The sequence below is a fragment of the Chinchilla lanigera genome, unplaced genomic scaffold (genome assembly GCF_000276665.1).
Source record: "Chinchilla lanigera isolate Chin_1 unplaced genomic scaffold, ChiLan1.0 scaffold00068, whole genome shotgun sequence".
Taxonomy (NCBI): Eukaryota; Metazoa; Chordata; class Mammalia; order Rodentia; family Chinchillidae; genus Chinchilla; species Chinchilla lanigera.
The window spans coordinates 2,476,926-2,499,058 of NW_004955469.1; the positions used below are offsets into that span (position 1 = coordinate 2,476,926).

At 38.1% G+C, this 22,133-nt stretch overlaps 1 protein-coding gene across 1 annotated transcript in view; it reads right to left on the minus strand.

Moving 5' to 3' along the window:
- Nucleotides 1-8,046: 8,046 nt before the first annotated feature.
- Wdr35 (WD repeat domain 35) overlaps nt 8,047-22,133 on the minus strand; it is a 61,591-nt gene continuing 47,504 nt past the window's right edge. Inside the window, exons 18-27 of the mRNA XM_005400340.2 lie at nt 20,188-20,324; nt 19,680-19,883; nt 18,369-18,515; nt 17,317-17,449; nt 15,446-15,556; nt 14,311-14,475; nt 13,658-13,798; nt 12,907-13,063; nt 8,839-9,079; nt 8,047-8,508 (exon numbers count right to left, since the gene is read on the minus strand). Coding sequence (XP_005400397.1) covers nt 8,358-8,508; nt 8,839-9,079; nt 12,907-13,063; nt 13,658-13,798; nt 14,311-14,475; nt 15,446-15,556; nt 17,317-17,449; nt 18,369-18,515; nt 19,680-19,883; nt 20,188-20,324 — 1,587 coding nt within the window. The 3' untranslated portion in view covers nt 8,047-8,357. The remainder of the gene's footprint in view (nt 8,509-8,838; nt 9,080-12,906; nt 13,064-13,657; nt 13,799-14,310; nt 14,476-15,445; nt 15,557-17,316; nt 17,450-18,368; nt 18,516-19,679; nt 19,884-20,187; nt 20,325-22,133) is intronic.

A 22,133-nucleotide genomic window follows, 5' to 3' on the forward strand; every position in this document is an offset into this window, starting at 1 on the left:
TAGTCTCTAAACATCTCATTGCTCACTATTCTTAATCTGCAACAAGTTAAATACAACTTTCCAGGATCAAAAATCTTTCACATTCACAACATAAGTATTTTGGTTACAATAACAATGCTGCATATTGTTCTTTTGTATATTGCCTCTACTAAATATCAGCCAAATCTCAACAAATAACCTTGATAAAATAGTGCTAAAGTCTGGTCTTTAGCCACAAAAGGAGAGGACATGAGTTCACAAGAAATGAATAGAGAACACTATTAACTATATAAAAGAGGTAAAATATCCATTACTGATCACATTTTTCTTTTCTAGATTAACGATAATAAATTAAAAGAGATGTACATCAAGAATCTCTCTTACAGCCACAGATTTTTTTTTAAAATGAAGAGTCTAGCTTGCTGCTAATGTTTCAACTGAAATTTAACTACAAAATGTGTTCTTGCGAGCTTATAATGAAATGCAACTAGAAATCAATCCAAAAAGTAAATGCAGAAATTACATAAATGCATGGAAATTAAATATTACAATCAAATATAATCAATGGATTACATAAGAAATAAAAAAGACAGTTCCTAGAACTAAATAATAGTGCCATAACAACATAGCCAAACCTAAGGCTGTAAAGAAAGTGGTCCTGTGAAGGAAGTTCACAGCTATGAAAGCAGAAGTAGAGTGAGCCCTTATATATAAACTAATGATTTTCCAGGACCCCAAGGTTATACGGAAATAACATTCCAAACCCAAAGCTAGTACAAGGACAGAAAGTATAAAGATCAGAACAGAAATCAAAGCAATTGAGACTTAAAAAAAAATTACAAAGAAGAGCTTGTTCTTTGAAAGAATAAACAAAATAGATAAATCCTTATCCAATCTTGCCAAAAAAGGGAAAACCAAAATCAGTACAAATAAGAGATGAAAAAGGTGAAATCACAATCAACCGCTGAAATTCAGAACATCATAAGCAATTACTTTACAAACCTGTACACAATTGGAGAATTCCAAAGAAATGGAGATTCCTAGATACACAGGAATTACCAAAACTGAACCAAGAAGATATAAAACCCCTAAATAATCCAGTAACAGCAAAGAATTTAAGCAGTTTAAAAAAAAAAAACTACTAAGAAAAGTCCAGACAGATTCACCACTGAATTCTACAACAACTTCAGGGAAGAATTAACACTAATGCTCCTCAGCTCTTTAATGAAACTGAAAGAGAAAGAGTACTTCCAAACTGTTAATGAGTCCTTGATTGATCAATACTGCATGTCTCTATCTGTTTTCATGAGAAACCACTTTGAAGATTGCAATATGTAATACAACAAGCATTGTTAACTTCCTACCACTTTGTTTGTAACTCTGTATTGTCTGTACTGTTCTTTTGCTATTTTGTAAAAGGTTGTCTGTTAATGTTTTCCTCCTTTTATTTTATTTATTTTATTTTTTTTTTTTTTGGTTTTTCTCTGGTACCGGGAACCGAACTCACGACCTTGTGCTTGCCAGGCAGGCGCTTTTGCTGCTGAGCTAAATCCCCAGCCCCATTTTTTTTTTTAAATAAAAAAAAAAAAAAATACAAAGAGTACTTCCAAAGTCATCCCTAGAAGCTAGCATTACTGATTCCAAAACTAGATGAGGATCTAATAAAAAAAAGAGAACAATAGGTGTGTTAGTCACCTTCCTTGTTAATGAAACAAAATACCCAACACCCATATTAACAGAGGAAAGGTTATTTAGTTCACAGTTGGTAGAGGCTTCAGTTCATAGTTGGTTGGCTCCAAGTTAGGGTGGCACAGCACAGGGGCATCTCAGAGGAGAAACAGTTCATGGCAAGTAGAAGACAGCAAAAGCAGGCAAGCCACAGGCAACAATAGCAGCTTCCTTCTACCCCTTTTGCACTCTATCTAGGCTAACTGGATTAGGGTGGGTGCCAAACCAATCAGTGAACTAATTTTGTAATTATACACTCTTAATCCCAGCATCACACACTCTAGATCCAGCCACCTCTGAAAAGCCCCCCACCTCACCATAACTGTATGAGACTTTGGGGGTACACCTAGCCACAAGCTATAACATTCTGCCCTTGGTCCCCTAAAGACTCGTGTGCATCCCTTTAGGAGTTGCCAAAATACTAACATTTTCTGCATTGATGAAAAGTCCAAGTCCAGTGTACTCTGGGATCTAAGGCAAGCTCTGATGTGATTCCCCATACAGACAAAAAGAAAGTTAAACATTTCCAACATACAAAGACACAAGATAAACATCCCCATTGCAAAAGGTACAAATAGAAGGATACAACGGAATGGGATCAAAGCAAGTCCAAAACCCAGCAAGGCAAACATTAATTCCCATAGTTCTACATTCAGCATCTAAGGCAATCTGTGGGAAGGTGTGAACTCCAAAGGGCTTAGCCACTCCAAAGTGGCTCCAACCTTATGGCACTGCTGGTATTTATAGCTCCCATGGCTTTTCTCTTGGACTGGTTCTGCTCCCTCTTTGCAGTTTTCCTCAGATGATCCACATTTCCAGCTTCTCCAACCTTTGGGGTCTCCACTGCACCTTCAGCTTCACACTCACAGCTTCACACATTGCCTGCTCAGAGGCACACTGGCTGCCTTTCTAGGCCTTCTGAAATCTAGGTGGAAGCCTTCCTGACCCCACAACCCTTGCATTCTGCATGCACCTATAACCAGTAGATGCACAATGCCAAGGTCCGCCGCCAGCTGGAGCAGTAGCCAGGGCTCCTTCTTTCTTGGATGTAGGAGTTGAGTGCCTATGAACCAAATCCTGACGAAAAACTTCCTGAGGCCACTGCCATTCTGGAATATGGTGCCCTGGGGCTCTCTTATCAAAGCAGTCTTTTGCTTTTGCAATTTTGAGGCTGCAAAGGCTGGAGTCCTGCTGTTTTGTGTGATGTCTTCAAGCTACTTTTTCTATTCTCCTGTTCCTACTCATCTACCATGTTCTCCTCTGTTCCATCTTTGCAGTCCCTGGATTCACTGGTGCTTCCTTTCTGGCCAAACTCAAAATGTTTTAAATCATTCTGCTGGGATCTTTATTCTTGATTCACCACATAGATCTGGCTAAAAGCCCCCAACAGTAGTCATGCCACTGCCTCAACATTTTACTTGTCTTAAATTTTTTCTGCAAGATTAGTTAGTCCAAAACCTTTAATCTTAGTCTTAAGCAAAGTTCCTGGAACTGAGAAAAATGCAGACAAACTTTCTGCCAAAGCATAATATATATCATCTGGAGTCCAACTGCCAATGTAGTCCTTCCCAGCAGGAAACTCCTGACCCTGGTCTTTACTGGTGGCATTTCTATCAGCATTCTGGTCTTCTCAGCTCTGAGCAGAACCTCCCATCAAGTACAGCCTAAGGCTTTCCAGGACTGCTTTTTTCAGCCAGCATCACCAGACCTTTCCAAACTTGTCCCATTAGCCACTTCCAAGGCTCCTGAGCCACATGGTCAGGTACAGTAATGGCAAAAACTCCACTTCAAATTCTGTCTTAGTTACTTTTGCTCGATGCTTGGATAAAATACCTGACACCCAAAGTCAAAGGAGGAAAGGTTTATTTAGCTCGTTTTGTAGGGTTTCAGTCTATAATTGGCTGGCTCCAAGGCAGAGGGGCAACAGTTCATGGTGGCAGAAGACAGCAAAGCAATGAGAAACAGAGAGCAAAGAGGGGGAAATAAACCTCTTTCTTCCCCTTTTATTTTATCCAGACTGCTGGGATTAGGGTGGTGCCAACCGAGTCAGTGGACTGATCCAGCAATTACTCACCCTTAATCCCAGCACTCTTAATCCCAGCATTGCACTGCAAATAAATCACAGTCCCTAGATTGAGCCACCTCCAAAAAAACCTCTATGACTGCATGAGGCTTTGGGGGAACATCTAACACAAACCACAATACCACTCCTGTTCAAAATGGTATTCAAAATATTGGCCGGAGCAATTAGACAAAACAAAGAAATAAAAGGGATACGTATAGGAAAGGAAGAAGTCAAATTACAATTTACAGACAATATGATCTTTTATATAGAACACCCAAGAAAAGTAATCAAAAAACTTCTAGAACTGATAATCAAACTCAGCAGGGCAGGGTACAAAAATCAACATTCCTATAGTGACTTTGAAAAATAAATTAGGAAAAAATTACTATTCATAATAGCACTGAGAAAAATTAAATACTTAGCAACTAACCTAACTAAAGAAGGTGAAAGACCTCACAACAAAAACTACAGTACTCTGGGAAAGGAGATCAAAGAGGACATCAGAAAATATTTCATGTTCCTGGACAGCAAGAATCAATATAGTCAAATGGCTACACTTCCAAAACTGATATGTTGCATTAACTCAATCCCAATCAAAATACCAACAGCATTCTTTACAGAACTGAAGAAAACAATCCTAAAATTTCTGTTGCAAGCAGAAAAGCCCAAGGATATAAAAAACAATCCTGGGTAGCAATAGTAAAGCAGAAGGCATCACAATCCTAGGTTTGAAGTTACATTACAAAGCTACAGTGATAAAAATAGCACAGTACTGGCACAAAAACAGATAGATAGATCAATGAAACAGAATACAGGGTCCAAAAACAACCCTGTGCACATTCAACTATTGGATCTTGAACAAAGGAGACAAAAACACACACCAGAGGAAGGATAACCTCTTCAATAAATGGTGCTGGGAAACCTAACTATCCACATGCAAAAGACTGAGTCTACACCCAGATCTTTCCCCATGCACTAAACTGAAATCAAAATGGATCAAAGATCTAAATGCTGAAACAGAAATAATTTGCCAAAAGATCTGACAGGTAAAACTCTTGAAGTCATAGCTATAGGCAAGGACTTTCTTAACAGAACCCCAGTTGCATAGAAAATAGTACCAATAAACAAAAAGTGAGATCATATTTTTTAAAAACAGCTTCAGTACAGCAAAAGAAATAACTAATAGAGTGAAGAGACAATCTACCAAAGGGAAAAAAATTTTTGCCAGCTATTCCTCACATAGAGGACTAACATCTAGAATAGAAAGAATTTTTTAAAAATTAGACCCCCAGAAAGACAAGACACAATTTAAAAATGGGCAAGTGAGACAAATCAGTACTTCTCAGAAGTAAAAATGGCCAATAAATACATGAAGAAATGTTCAATATCACTGGCCATTAGAAAAATGCAAATTCAAACAACACTGAGATTCCACCTTACCCCAGAAAGAATGGTCTTCATCAAGAAATCAAATAATAAATTCTGGCAAGGCTATGGAAAAAAAGAAACCCTTCTACATTGTTAAGGGGAATGTAAATTAGTACAACCACTATGGAAAACAGCAGGGAACTTTCTCAAAAAAAACAAAAAAAAAAAATAGAAATTCCATTTGACCTAGTTATTCCCCATCTAGGTATCTTCCCAAGAGTTAAAGACATCATATTACAGTGGATACATGCACATCCATGTTTATTATAGCAACACAGTTCATAATAGCTAAATCTTGGAAGCAGCCTATATGTCAAGAAACATGAATGGGGACAGAAAATGTGGTATTTACACATACATTGAAGTACTACTCTGTGATGAAGGATAGAGTTGAGACATTGGTAGGAAACTAGGTGCATCTTGAGAACATAATGTTAAGTGAAATAAATCAGAAACACAAGTTTGTATATCACATGATTTCTCTTATATGAGAAACCCAAAATATAAATAAAGAGCAAAATAAAACATAAATAATAGGAAGTAGGGAGACAGATCTTTCTCAAATGGGAGGGGGATCAAAAGATGCAGGGAGAGGAATACAGGGGAGGGGAAGGAGACGAAAACAGAACTGAGATGTGCTGTGTCCGTGCACCAGCTCCCAACAAGGATGTCACCATTATGCACTGCAACATGGACTAAAAACAAGAGAACTGAAATGAAGTAAATGAACAGCATCTCTCAAAACACTAAAAAATGTGCATGTCTGTGTCAGCTCTTGTCAGTGCAGCTGAGGTTTCTATACAACAGCATAACAATGAATGCCAAATGCTTCTCTTGGATAGACTAAAACAACAGATTTAAAAACAATTCACATTATACAAAGTATCTTAAAATACCATCTCATTTTTAAAAATATAGCATAGAAAATATTTAATACTTGCTTAGTTTAAGGGCCATCGTGATAAATTTTTAGGAAAGGCAAAAAAAGAGAAAGGCCAATTATGAGGGTACAACATCCACTCTTTTAGAAGTATTTCTATTGGTGAATTATTAATTTTTAATTCTATGAGTTATATAAATATATATAGGACAATAAAATATTAATTTTTAATTATGTAATGTGTGTACATTAACATTTTTAACATCAACTATTTACCTGCTTATACAATCCAAAAAATAACAGCACAAATATATTCCTGTGTGAACTACAGTGAAAATACAAATAAAACTCTACCACAGAAATAATATTTGCTTCAGTTATCATACCTAGAGGCAGTCTTCACACATGACAGCAACATGTTCCATGCACAAGTCTTGCTTACACTGACAGCACTTGTGTTTGGTTTTGCTGTTCTTCTCTTGGTAGGACATACTTGGCATCTTGCTGGTCTTGCTGTTTTGTTAGGAGGTTCTTGTGGTATTTCACCTGTCTGTTCCTAAGTCTGCTCCAGAATTCTTTTGCAAAGTTCTTTGAGCAGATACATACTGTTATCCCTCTGCTGTAATCGATAATTTATCAATTCCAGTCCCAATCCTCTAAAAAACTTTCTCTGATATTTTGTGCTTGTTTTCTTTGTAAACTATGAAACTTTGCTTGACATAATTATGTAAAACACAGCCACAGCCCAACACTTTGTGTTCCAAGTGACTGCATAGTTGCTGTGTAACTGGTCAACAACATCTGCTTCGCCTTTTGTTTTGTGGTAAAATGTGAGTATTTCTGGTTTCATTTGTGTTGAGAATTCGCTATCAATCTTTTTTCACTGTTGTTTGGTTTTCTTAGACAGGGTCTTGCTACATAGTCCAGGCTAGCCTTGAACTTACTATGTACAACCAACTAACCTTGAACTCATAGGATCCACCTGCCTTAGCCTTCCAAGTGCCACATCTGCCACTTCTCCATAAATCCTTTAGGTTCTGACAATTACAATGATGAAGTCCTGCTATGAAGGCTTTTAGTTCAGTGAGGTGTCATGATAAATATTTTTGAGTATTACTATTGATGCGTGTAGAATATTTTCTTGTATTTCATTATTAGTGTATTTCAAAGTATCTTGTAGCATATCATGCATTAGAAACAATTTCCAACATTGAATCACAGTGTTGACATTCCATCCAATAGGTTTCACCCCTGGCAAGAACGTAATAACATTTTTTGAGCTAGGTCTAAGGTTGGATAGTTCAGGTATTCACGACCATTTTGTACAATATTGACCAGACAAATATTTACTTACATTACTGTTTTCTTCCTCGTCTGAATTAGGGTCTTCATTCTGTACTTCTCTATCTGTCATATTTTGCTAACTTCTTTGTCTTACATGATCCAAGTCATCATCAGTAGCTGAGCCACCTGATGACTCACTTTTAACCTCCTCCCAAAGCTGTAAAAGTGAATTGTCATGTAGTATTGTACTGAATTGGGCTAATTCTATAAGGAAAAGCAAAAGAAAACATGTAACAAAACAAATTATATACACAAAAATGTAATATGGCAAATAACGTGGGTAAAACTCACCCATCTACACTTTAACACCCATGCATCCACCTTGCCATTTGTCAGATCAAGTGGATGAACACAAAGATTGCTCCCTGTAGCCCCCCAGTGCAGCTACTGAGATGCACAGCCAGCTACCATTATGCTGAGGTACATGTTTCCATTAGAAAAATACGATTTGGGTGTTCTTTACCCACCATAATGCCCCTTGGTTTTAAGTAAATACAGCCAAAAGAGTTCATTTCCTTATAATACAGGATTAGTGTTAATTCCCCAAACTCAACTTTGCTCACTTACAAGCTTCATCCATCCCCTATGTACCTCCCTGAGATTTTATAATGAATTAGCAACGTTGACATTGTAGAAAAATATTTATTTGAATATTTCCAGTGTTATATAACCAATCATAAAATATACAAAGGATTGCTAGATAGAAAATGAGATCAACTTCCTAAGTTTTACATTAGTGAGCCTCTTTAATTCATCATTGTATTTCTGTGCAACAATTAACCTACTATCTATCTATATATATATATATTGTGCAAAAATACAACTATAAAATAATGAAGCTGATTTTCGTATAAAACTAATGGAAATCAACCTCACTACATATATAATTCTACACACTATGTCTCTTTTACAATTATCCATATGCGCCTCTGCTTATCCCACTGCGCTGTGGCACAGGGGGCAGAAGGCGTAGCTGCCGATCTCCTGAGCATGCACGCAGTGCTTGCACACGCTGCACATCCAGAACTGGTACTCAGTGATGGGGCTTCCCGTGGCCACACACGTAGGCAGCTTCCCTTCTCCACTGTAAAAATGAGCACAAAACACCTGATTACATTCTAAAATCTCTACGCAATCTCATTTAATGTATTTAATATAATTAAAACCTGAAGGATGAAAAATACTTCAAGATAAACCAAATAAAATACTCTTTATTTCAAAATGTATTTTTCAAATAAAAACTTCACTTACAATGAAAAATAAAGCACTAATAAACTTTAATATAAATACAGTGTACTGTTAAGGTCAGTTAATTCAAAATTCAATGCTTTAATTACCGAATTACACATTAAACATATAGAAATCCAAGCTTCTAAAAAGGAACAATGACGTTTACTGATTATAGTTAGCCTACCCTTCAAGGAGGTTGTCCAATTCAGATTTCCTGGTATCTTTTGGAGCATGCTTGGTAAAGATTTCTAGAGCAAGATCTTCATATTGCTGTTTCTGTTCTGAACTCAGGGTCTCTAAGGATTCCAGTTTAATAAAAGCTTTTGAACAAGTGCCAAAGGCTCTACTGGCACACGCACACAGTGCCAACAGAGAGTAGATCTCAACTGCAGGAATAACGTCTTCATAGTCTCGCAGGTGAAGAGCTATGAAAGAGGACAATGGAGGTTTTAGAAAATGATCATGAACACTCCCAGCAAAGGTTATGTATTGTGTTCTAGTTTAACATCCATGAACTTTAACAAACAAAGAAAAAACAGCTGAGAGACAGGTGCACTAGTAGGATATGTAGTAGGATATGTGATTTCCAGGTTCTGTGAAGCCAAAAAACAGCTCAGGTCCTATAAAAGTAAGCCCCACTAAGCCAGGACCAGTGGTACACTCCTGCAATCCCACCTACTCAGGAGTCTGTGGCAGGAGGGTTACAAATGCAAGGAGAACCTGGGCGAGTTAGCGAGACTTGGTCTCAAACGAAAATAAAAAGGACTGTGGGAGTAGTTCAGTGGCAGAGTGATGGCCTCCCATGTACAAAGTCCTGAGTTCAATGCCCAGTACCACAAAATTTTAAAGTAATTAAAAAATTTAAAAATCCACCACTAAATGATGCACGTTGTCAAGCCAATTTAAAAAGATACACACAGACAAAAGTTTCTGGTGTTGAAACATGCATTTTTTATTCCACTTAGAAATTTCAGGGGCTCCAGGATATAGTTCAGTGACACAGTGCCTGCCTGGTAAGCACAAGGTTGAATTCAATTCTTGGTACCTGCCCCCAAAAAAGAAGTTTCAGTGGCATTCCAGAAAATTTAATATTATATTGTTAGTAAAAATTCTCAGTATATTTCTTTTTGCAAAAAAGCAAAGCAAAATGAAATCATATGTTTACTCTTTGTGTTCCTTTGATTGAATAATGCTTGTTTGTCTTAATGAATAATACATACACATCTTTAAGAAAAAAGACATGAAAATTAGCCTCTAAATTGCCAGTTCATACCATTTATTTTGGTAGCTGCTATACTTTGGCATTTTTTCTACACCTGAGATGCTATCTTTCTTTAAAAATGTAATGCAGGCCCAGCGTGGTGGCACATGCCTGTAATCCTAGCACTCGGGAGGCTGAGACGGGGGATCACTGTGAGTTCAAGGCCACCCTGAGCTACATAGTGAGCTCAAAGCCTGCCTGTACTGCATAGTGAGACCCTGTCTTATAAAAAAAATTAAATTAAAAAATTAAAAATATACTGCAGAATTAATACCAGATTTATAATTAATTTGTTTCTTTTTCTTCTTTAGACCTTGCAGTCTTAATATCATTTCATGGTATATTGGAATTTTCATAAAATAAGTAAAATAATATAATCAGTATTTTATAATTAGATTCCTATAAAGTGGTTCAAAAGGTCAAGTGCTGAAAAGTTCAGCGGAAGATATTTACAAAAACATATTGTTACAATAAATACAACTGTCTAATTTTATACCTGAAATGTAACATATTCACAGGGAATACTTTATAGGGCATATATTGGCTCAGATAATTTTATCACTGAAAGACAAAAAAATCTGAAGCATATGGATATCTTCAACCCCTTGGTGAAGAATCTCTAAGGTCTAAGTTTTCTTTCAATGTAAGTCTAGAAACTGTATAAAGTTTATTTATATATTAACTGGTTAAAATTAAATGAAGGTCAGTTATAAAAATAAAATTCTTTTATACAATACGTCAACAATTAGAAAAACTTATATAGATCCACTGTCAATGAAACACTAATAGGAATAGACTGCAAAAGAAATGTCTAGAGCATATAAGAAGAAAACTATGACTCATTAGACAAATAATACACGAATAGGTGTTAGTATTTTTATTTTCTTTTGTTCTTGTCTTTTTGAGTCAGGGTCTCACTATGCAGTTAAGACTGGCCCTGAACTCACTTTCTAGCCCAGGCTGGCCTCAAATTCACAGAGATCCTCCTGCCTCCACCTCCCAAGAACTAGGATTACAGGCGCACACCACCCCACCCAGCTCACAAATAGGTTTTAAAAATTGATGTTTCTAGATAAGAAAACTCATAAATATACCAAGGATCCAAATATTAATATATTAAGTTAATGTAATTTTAACCCAGTGGGCTCCTACTCTCTAAAAGATTAAGTTGATCTGGATGAACAAATACACAAAAATACCCAAAAATCTATTTCAAAAAGGAGAGAAATAGAGAGCTTAAGTCCCAGATGTTATATATAAAAGTAAATAAGATGGAAATACCAGCACAGAAATATATGAACAGAAAACAACTATCTAGGATGGATTAAGCATGTATATAAATTAAGTTTTCTGGTAGAATTTCAAATCTGTAAAGGAAGAATATATTTTTAATAAGTGGCTTTAGGATAACAAAAGAACTTATTATAAAATACAATATGTAATAAACTTGAAGTGAAAGACTTCTTACACATGACTCCTAAGTGAAAAACACAAAAGAAAAGACTGCCAGATGTGACATATTAAAACACTACCAATATCCTTATCACAGCTACAAGTTACTAAAAGCTCACAAATCCCAGCACCATTATAAGTGAATTTTCTTTTCAAGAACTTCTCAATCATTAAAACAGTTCTGTGTGGAAGATACCATTATACATACTTTACATAAAAAAGACCCTGAAAGGCTAAGTAATGATAATTTATAAATGCTGGGGGAAATCAATATATATAAAAGAGATTATATATAATCTCCAAAGATCTCATACAAACAACAACAAAAAATCACCCTTATAGAATTCTACAAACATTCAATTACAAGAATTTATCTGAAAGAGTTTTTAAAAATAATCCTTCCATGAGAACATAGATCGAGGTCTAGAAGGGCTCAAGTGTGATGGACACTTAGTGACAACCCGAGCGGCAGAGAGGGCTCCACTGTTGCCCACAGCGTGAGTGGGAGGCAGGGGAGACCATTGCAGAGCCATGCGGAAGGTACAGTAACATGTCAGGCACTCATCTGCTGCAGCTGTACATATATCTCCTAATGATGTTCTCTGGAGTTGATATATTTAAGCTCTAAAATATAGTTAATCAAGAAGATATCTAGATCCGGATACTGTATGTAAATAATCTATAAAATTATAGTACATAAAGATCATGGAGTATTATACACATTAAAAATGACACAGATCTATGTTTACCTATGGGAGAGGATAATTACAACATACAAAGGAAAAAGTAAACTCAAGCATGGAAAAACATCTAAAAGGAAGTTTACGCAAAGGCAAGCAATGATTATATCTGAGTTATAAGATTATTTTAAAAATTGTTAGATGAATTTATCTTTTTCTTTATATTCTTGGTTTGATTCAAATTATAAGAATTATTTTTATAAAAAAATAAGGCAAATACTATAGAAATGTACACAATATGAAAACGTAATTTTTTTAAGCACACAAAATTATGCCATTATATTTTGAAAAAAATTTTCACAACTTTGAAGTAAATATAGATTTAGATACAGCTTTCCAGAAGGATATAGACTGGGCCAGTACATGTTCAACTTTAGATGGAGAGCACCTGAATGTTTTATGCCTATTTTTGCTTATGTCAAACTTTTATTGTGTGTGTCTTTTTGAGACAGGGTTTCACTATACAGTTCAGGCTGGTCTTGAGCTCACTTTGTAGCCCACGCTGGCCTTGAACTCACAGAGATAATGATCCTCCTGCCTCAGCCTCACAAGTGCTGGGATTACAGGCATGGGCCACCATGCCTCAAGATGTCAAATTTCTGGTATTTCTGTAAATTAAATGTAATGCTACATACTAAAAAGAGTTTTTAAAAATTTCAAAAGGGGGATGTACAAAAATTATACACAGCATAATTTTAAACATGTAAAAATAAATTCATAGGGATAAAGGTACTGAACTTAATATAAAAGCAAATTGAAGACTTCCACACAAGCTGTACACACTCGGTGACACACCCACCTGTTTTCAACGCGGTGTCAACATAGCCTTCATACAGCTGCCTCTGTGCGAGGATAAAGAAGTGATACGCCTCGGCCCCTCTCCAAGCATTGTCTGTGAACCGGCTAGTTGTAGACAGAACTTCCTCTTCCAGCAAACCAGCCAAAGCCGAAGTGGCCTAAGAGAAAAGCCAACGCATGCTTTCTATCAGCTCAAACACATACAGTATCACCTGCCACACTGCCACGGCTGGTACCATGAGGTGGCTTCTGAAACTCTAACATATTAATGTATCTAAATAAGCAGACTTCATCATTATGAAACTGTCATGACAGATATTATAATTCTTATTTTGGTCCACTGTTACAATCAAGTTTTAAACAGAACTGATTAAACTTTAAGGTACTCTTGAGATCTGTTTACATCGTAAAGTAATACACATATTCTTAGGTACCCTCCACTTCTATAGGCTAACACAAATTCCCATGAAGTTTTCAAAATCCTCTGATTAGAAAGAAAGATTTACCAGGTATGTAAAAATTTTAACAAATGAAAATTTTAAAGCAAAGACTATCTATTAGTCTTTTATTAAAAATAATTTCCATTATTTCTAAGAAGAAATTTCTAAGTTTGAACACTACTCCTCAGTCATTTCTTCTCTATCATATAAAGAAATTAATGCAGACATGCAAATTAAAGTGTCTGTAAAGAGAAATGTGACATGTTTGGCTTTCACACACCCGCATGATTCCCGCTGTTCCCTGCCCCTCACCTCCGAGCTCTGCCCTCTGGCCTTCCCCCGCTGGCTGCTCTTCACCTGTCCGTGGTACTGCTCCACCAGCAAGGCCGCGAGCACGTACAGTTTCTTGACACGCAATGGTTTAGTTCTTTTTTTTGCCTCTTCATCGGCGATCTTCAATAATTAAAAAATTTAGGAAGATATTTCTAAATCTATATTTGTACAAACATAATCATTTCCAAAATTAACTGGAATTTGATACTCTAAATGATATAACAAAATACAAGTTGTGCATAGATTAATATGGTACTTGTTATATTCTTTCCAAATGGTATTATAAAACATGTAATATTCAAAAATATGTACAGTACAGAACTGTATTATCAAAAAGATTTAATTCCCAGTTAAGGAAACTTGTACTTGGTGATCCCAGCAAATTTTTTAATTTTTTACTAATTTCAATGCCAAATTTATAATTGTTTAGTTGTCAATAAATTGCTAATAAATAGCCTGGGTAGTAAAAGTAATATCAAAATAACATGTTAATAGCAGTAATAAAGCCAGAGGGTTTTGCTACAGTAAACATGTTTCCAAAGAAAATGAAAAATCTGCTTAGAACTAACATATATATGAAAAAAAAAAATTATAATTACAAAAAAAGATACTCACCAAGATTACTACATTACCTTAAACATCAGTTTAGCAGCATCAAAAAAGTAACTGGCTTTCCGATAGAGTTCTACAGCATCAAGAGTCTTATTCTTCTCCAGTAAATGAGATGCATACCTAGCTAACAGCGATCCAATTTCTTTCATACTATGACTTTTAGCCAATTCAACAGCTTTGTTCCACTAGGAGAAAAAAACCTATCATTCACTCACCTAAGTATTCACACTAACATGTCATAAAATTCACACAATAAGACCTTAAATTTATAACAGGTAACAATACAGTGCTTTAAAATAGAAAACTGGTATTTTTTTAAAATCACTTAAAATCAGAGCAATCATAAATTCTATAAGCTAAACATGTGCCAGATGATTAAATGATCTAAGACTGGTTTAACAAGTGCATTTGAAAAAGAAAGTTTCAAAGTTTACAACCACATTAATCTTGTAATTCTATTTTTGTCCATACTATGAGCCAGAAAAAGATTTACTTTTTCATTTTTTTTTATAAAACAAAATATGCAATTTTGACTAAGAAAATACTATCTGGTTTAACATTTAAAAAATGATTTTTATAAGATAAATGAAGCATTATAAAATACTTTAAGGAAAATATTTTTAAAAACACTGATAGCAGTTTCTACAATAATTCCCACTTTAACTTCAGTTAAACTTTAGCTCCTAAAAATATCAAATACATATTTTCTATACAGGAGAAGGAAAACAGACTTGCCAAAATAAATATTGATAAAGGAACTGAATTCCTCCCTCAGGCAATGGCAAGCTTAATGGGTCCTTCTTTGGAAATAAAACCCAGCCCTAATGCAATACAGAAAATTATGAAATGACTTCCAGACAGAAACTTGCCAGACCAAAAACACAGGTTAGCTCATGTTCCCTGACAGAGCTGGTTTGGAGTGGGTCACATCCCCCACCCTAGCAGCAATCCAAGGGCTGAGCACAAACTCCAAGCCTTGCTCAGCGCTCAAGCTCCAAGTGCAAGTACCTGGCTGGCTCCTTTCACGAAGCTCCCTTCAAGCCCTCCCACCCTTCCAGGGGAGATACAGGACCACGATTGGTGACTACAATTTTGCACTGACTTATAAATTCCTAAGGCAACAGACTCCACAGACAATAAATTCCAATTCCTTACTTGGTTGAGATGTACACAGGTATCTACAGCTGCTTTTGGTTGGTTACATTTCAGAAAGGCAGTCACTGCTGGTTCACACATTCCAACTCTCACAAACATCTGTGCTATTTCCTGTGGGGATAAAACAGTCCTATCAGATTTCACAGGCCAAGGAAATCATTTATATTTTAACTTAGAAAGCGCCCCAGGGACAAAGGAGTGTTAAACTGGCTGGTGGTTACAGTGGCTTTCTTTTAAACAGACAGAAGCAGGGGCTACAAATCAGAACAGATGCTAAGGCACCACCTTCCACAAAGCCAGCAGTACACCGGCTTGGCAGCAGACCTGATTTCTAGGCAGACCCTGAAGACTCTGAACTCCTTTCTTCTCTCAGGACAGCAGCGAGGGCAAGCAACACCAAGCTCCAGAACCAGTCCATGAGCGTGGGTACAAAAACGACCCTGAGGTACTGGCAGTGTGCTCAGTGTCACTCATCAGCACAGCCCCTTCCCAGAGTTTCCAAATACTTCTGTAAAGAAAAGCCCATGTCTTTGTGCCTGTGTGTCTGTGGTCACAGCTAGCAACAAAGCTGAAGAGGGAGGATCACTTAAGTCTACGAGTTTGAGATCAGCCTGGGCAACAAGGCAAAACTCCCATCTCAAAGCAAACCAAAATAAAACCAGCAATACCCTTAGCATCCATTGAGACTCACAGCAGAGCAGCCCTGGGGGCGGCGCACGCGGGAGAACCACTTCACGCCACCCATCTTTCCTATTTGGTGGCTGCCCTCTCCAATTTCAGAAAATCAATCTTTTGTATCTTTTGGCACAGGCCATTATCCAGTTTTTGTCTCCTTACCTGTCTCCTTCCAAAATATATTTGGAAATATAAACGCACATTTTGTGTCCAACTACCTTTTCAAAAATGATTTTTTCTGATTATAAAGTAATACATTTTAATAGTAAAAAAACTACAAAGCATGAAAAAATAAAGTTACTCATACTCTCAATAACCCAAAGAGACCTCTCTAAATATTCCACGTGACTTTCTAACTTCTTTGTCCTATGCATACACATGTACGTGCATGTTTGTGTATGTCCCGTCATACTATACAGTTTGGTGCCGTGCACTTCTCATGTAACTATTTGTGCATCTTCTCACATTATTAGAAATTTCTCTAAAACTTAAATTTATAGTACTAACTTTACTACTTTAGTTACTTAGTTATCTTTACTGTTAAAATTATTTACTATTTACTCAGTAATATTACTGTTCTGGATCCCGGACTGCAAAATTTTTCCTGCATCATCAAACACACCTAAAAGACAACACTAACATAGGCTATATCAGTGGTGGTGAAGCTACGGCCTGTGTACTGCTGGCGGCTGTCTGTTATCACTGAAAGCTCTAAAAGATTCGCCATCACTGATACTATTTCCCACACTCACAGTTCTAAGTAACTTCAATTTCTTTCATGGTCAAGATAACACCAGTGTTGCAATAGCAGTGAGTAAAAATGCAATTACTTCAAGGATACCTACCCTAGTTCACAGTAAGAACACTGAATGATCGGAATTGTATACTTACCTGTTAACTCACAGACACAATTTTTGAGGTGCAACTCACAAGTGCACTGTGTCCCAACCCTACATTTGAGTTCTGCCAACTCTACAAGTATCATTACAGCTCAGTGATTTACACAGCAGAGAAACAAATAAAATGTAACTCATTAACAATATTCAACAGTTACTTACAAGATGCTGAAAGGAACATTCAAGTGAATAGAGCTTGATTTTTTTAGACTAGTCCTAAGGTCATTTCCCGATATAATATAAAAAAAATTTTTATAAAGTAACCTAACAACTTCAAAAACCAAAATGTGCAACACCTACTGGAAGCAACTTGTGGTTTTCTGGCAGTGAACTGGCAAGATTCTCTAATCCCTCATAATCTTCTAACATATAATAGCATTCAGCTAAGCGTTCCTGGTTACGGCCTTGTACATAATATTGTACAGCATTCAACCTACAGAAAGAGAAAAAGAAAAACTTTTAAAGCTAAAATGAATCTCTGATAAAGTACTTGCATCAAAAAAGTTCCTTCATTTGAATTATTAGTACCAAGTGGGAGTATAGCTCACTAGTAGACCAGTTATCCAGTGTGTGTAAAGCCCTGAGTTCAATCCCCAGATAGTAATAATTATAACCATAATCATAAATCATAATGATGACTATAATAATTATTATTTATATTACTTATTTCATCATTTTTCAATTATACAGTACCATTAAATTGGAAAAAAATCTTTAAAATTACATAGCACACAGCCAGGCGTGGTGGCGCACGGCTGTAATCCTAGCACTTGGGAGACTGAGGCAGAAGGATCGTTGCAAGTTTGAGACCAGCCTGGGCTACAAAGTGAGCTCACAGCAGCCTGAACTGCATAGTGAGACCCTGACTTAAAAAGACAAAAAGAAAAAAAACTACATAGCACATTCTAATTGTAACAGACTTTGAATATTCTTATGAGCTATTGTTTTAATCAAATACATTCACAGTACTACTCCCACTGACATATGTAAGTGTACTGATCAAACTGCAAATTTCAGACTAAAAGCAGTAACTTCTGAAAATGGCCTCTAATAACAGAATAAACAAATATATTCTTTTACTTTGGTCATAAACAAATCAAATAATACAGAACTATATATTGTAATCTCAAACAGTCAAAAGCTGCCCAGATCTAAAGCAACTTTTATGTTTGAAACTCCCAAGTTTTACAGTGCTTATCCTACAATTTCAAGGATCTTGCTCTCCAATGTGAGAGCAGAGCTATGTGAACTTTAGGACTGAGGAGGATGGCTCCATCCCCCCAGTGTCACATCCTAGGAAAATGTTCAGACACCCTGAGGAAGTAGATGGGGCATGGAGAGCAGCTCTGTACCACTTCTGGCGGTCAGCGAAGTAGTCTCCAATGGCATTGTGTGCTTGCTCGAGGAGACTGTCGTCTGCATCACCAGATCCAGTTTTCAGGAGATGGAGTACTCTAAACCAATCCACCAACTTCAGCCGGAGCCCAATGGCAAGGTCCCTACAAATAATGGCATCCAATCATTTGTTCACCCGTTCAACAAATATTTATCAAGTGCCTATTATGTGCTAGGTATTGTTCTAGGTAGCCAGAATACAGACAGACAAGGTAACTTCAAACTCTTTAGAAACTTAGTCCCAGCCAGGTAGCAGTGTGTCCCTTCCAAAATTCATGTTTAACTGTGTCTGGTGGTACATGCCTTCATCCCAGCACTCAGCAGACTGAGGCAGGAGGACTTCAAGGCCAGCCAGGGCTACATAGTGAGCTTCAGCCAGGAACATACAGCATGACCCAATCTTGCTGGGCATAGTGGCACACGCCTGTAATCCCAGCACTCGGGAGGCTGAGGCAGGGGGATCATTGTGAGTTCAAGGCCAGCCTGGGCTGCATATTGAGTTCAAGGCCAGCCTGCACTGCACAGCAAAACACTACCCCCCTACTTAAAAATAACAACCCCAAGAAAGATCCTGTCTCAAAAACCTTTATATAAGAGAGACCACCAGAGAATGTACAGCCCTTTTTGCCCTTCTGCTTTCTGCCATGTGAAGGTGCAGAATTCAAAACACCGGGGCTGGGGATTTAGCTCAGCGGCAAAAGCGCCTGCCTGGCAAGCGCAAGGTCGTGAGTTCGGTTCCCGGTACCGGAGAAAAACCAAAAAAAAAAAAAAAGAATTCAAAACACCATCTTGGAAACATAAACAGACCTCTCATCAGAAACTGTACCTGGTTTTTGTGGCCTTCGATCTTAGATTTCCCAGACTCCAAAACTGTGAAAAATAAACTATTCTTCATAAATTACACAGGCTCAGGTACTATATTATGGCAACACAGAGACACCAGAACAGGAAAACAACTTCCTGTCTTTTGATTTCATGTTCCAACTTATCTAGCAAAATAATGACTTAAATAAAATACTTCTTTACATCATGCTGGGACGATGGGGGTGATGTCCAGGCACGCTATCCTGAGCCAGCAGGACTGTCCATCTGGATTGCTGTGGGCATGTGCAGCGAGAGAGAGATGGACTGCTGCTGAGCAGCTGAGCCACTATCGAAGGCCTGTCAGATGTTCCCATGGCTTGGGGTCTCCACCAGGCATCCATATCTTAGGTGAACCTTCCCATCTGAACTGGTGGCAGGACAGATGCTGCGCTTTCCTAACTTACCTTCTGTCCATATCAAGATACATTCTTTCCGCCTCTTCAAACCTGCCGAAATACGCCACAACTTCAGCCTGTTTCATGGCCTCACTCTGAAGATTGCCCAGGCGCTTCACGAACTTGATGCCTTGGTAATCTTTGCAGCGCACAAATGCTTGCTCTGCAGTGCACAAGTCCAGTTTCTGAAGAGCTGCTTCAGCTAGCAGGCGCCTTTATTTAGAAAAAAAAAAAAAATAAGGTTTTGTAAATCACTGATAAACTAGTCTTGAATCAGACTTATTATGCTTAGTGTTTCTAGTAAATCATAGTATTTTTGCACACATCAGTATGTTTTCATATAAGGTTGTGCTTATAATGAGAACTCTCAAACCTAAAATGAATTTCCATATTTTAAGAATTAGAAAAGAATGCAAGCACATTCCCCTCAGAAAGTCAGTGTGGGAGCCAGGACGACAGAGCTGGAACTTCACAAGCAATAATCGGGCATTTGGGGAAGTCAAGAGGGTTTTTATACCAAAGTCTGGGGTGTGGATTGTCCTCTATGAATTGAGATGCATCTTCAATCCCAACCTTCTCAATCAAGGCTCGACTATCTCTTAGGGACCGAATCTCAAAGTTAAGTATGTAATCCTTGTTTGGATGTTCTGGATCCTAAAAGTAAAGATGAAAAAAAGGAATTCAAATAGTTGCTTGTAAAGTAGGCTTTTTGCTTTTCTTTACAATTAAAAACAGTAAAAAACAAAAAAGAACCGCATCATATTGTGAGCAAACCTTGGGAGAAAAGAAACTCCCACGCTTGGGTCTTGAGTGCTAAGGAAAACACTGAAATCTCTCGTGAGCTATCAGGCTGTGCGGCAGAAGCACACAGAGTGTAAGGGTCCCTCCCAGCCCTACACACCTGCTTCTCTCTCACCCCTCCCTGGGGCCACCCTCCTTCTCGCCAGAAAACCCAGCACCACAGCCTCACTCCCTCGCTCCTTCACCTTCACCTTCTCAGCCAGGGGCAGCTGCTCTGATAGGCAGCAAAAAGAGGAAAGAAAAGGGGCCCTGTCCTCACTACCGTTTGGTCATAATGCAGCAGGCTGACTAAAACACTGTCTTTGAGGAAAAAGCCAGATAAATGAGCAAAGAAAGGAAACAAGCAGTTACAATCAACTCACCCATCTCTCCACACCACAAGTAATGAGGAAAGCACCAAAGCAAGTAGAGCCCGCGCGTAAAACAGCAGAGGCCAGACCCAGGGAGCAAAGTGCCCCACAAAGCTAAACGGAGCCAGAGTACCCCTCCTCACCCTGCAGCAACAGCACTGGAGCTCAAAGCATGGAACCTTAGGGGACGCCTGCGTGCAGAAGAGGAACTAGTGTGGAAGGGTGTGAGGCTGGATTCGAGGAGACCTGCTCTAACTCTGACTCCACTGCTCACTGGCGAGGTGAACCGCCTACCTCCCCTGCAGTGTGCCCTGACAGCGTGCCCTGAAGCCAGCGCCACCTTCTCCAACTTCATTCCCCAGCCTTCCTCCCCGCTGATGCCAGGAGGAAGCACAAAGTCCCTTAGTAGCCCACCCTGTCCCACACCCCAAGCCTCATTTCTGCCAGTGCTACCAACTGCACCCAGCAGCTTTGAAGCCGCACAGCTTGGAGCCTAATCTTGCCTCTGCCATTGCTAGCAAGAGGATAAGGAAGATAATAAGGAGAGAGTGACATAACTTCCTCCAGGCCCCAGATTCCTCACCTGACAAAGTGGAGGAAATCATCAAACTGCTTCCTAGAGCTATGAGGACTGAGAGAGAACACGTCTGACAGGAGCACAATGCCCAGCTGTGCCAAGCACACTACTCCAGTCTCGGAGGGCTTTAAGTGACGACACCTAACTGAATCAGGGCACCCCACACCTGCCCCGGGTGCCGCATTACTGGTCTGTCTCCCTAGTTTCTCTATGCAGGCCCAGGAACTGTGTTTTATTGACTCTCAGTTAAAATGTGCTCAACCAATGCACAGATGAACTCTGAGTAAATCATTTTATACATCGCAAAGGAAGATATGTGGATACCCACCAGGCCGGTCATAGTGACAAGAGACACAGGATGCCTCATATGAAGGCACTTCGGTAAATATCAACTCCTTCTTTTTTCCTTTTCTATTTCTTCTCTAGTCTTCCAAAAAATTTCTTGTTCTTGTTTTGTCCCTCTCTCTCTCTCTCTCTCTCTCTCTCTCTCTCTCTCTCTCTCTCTCTCTCTCTCTGGACTGGGGCTTAAGCCCAGGGGTGTTCTAACTCTGAGGTACATCTCCGTCTCTTTTTTGATTTTTTTTTGTAAATTTTGAAACCAGGTTTCACTAAGTTGCCCAGGTGAACTTGAAATTGGAATTCGCCTGCTCCACCTCCCTGAATGCTGTAATTACAGATATGTGAGGTTACACCCAATTTCATGTCATTTCCTAAAACCATACGCTTGAAGGAATC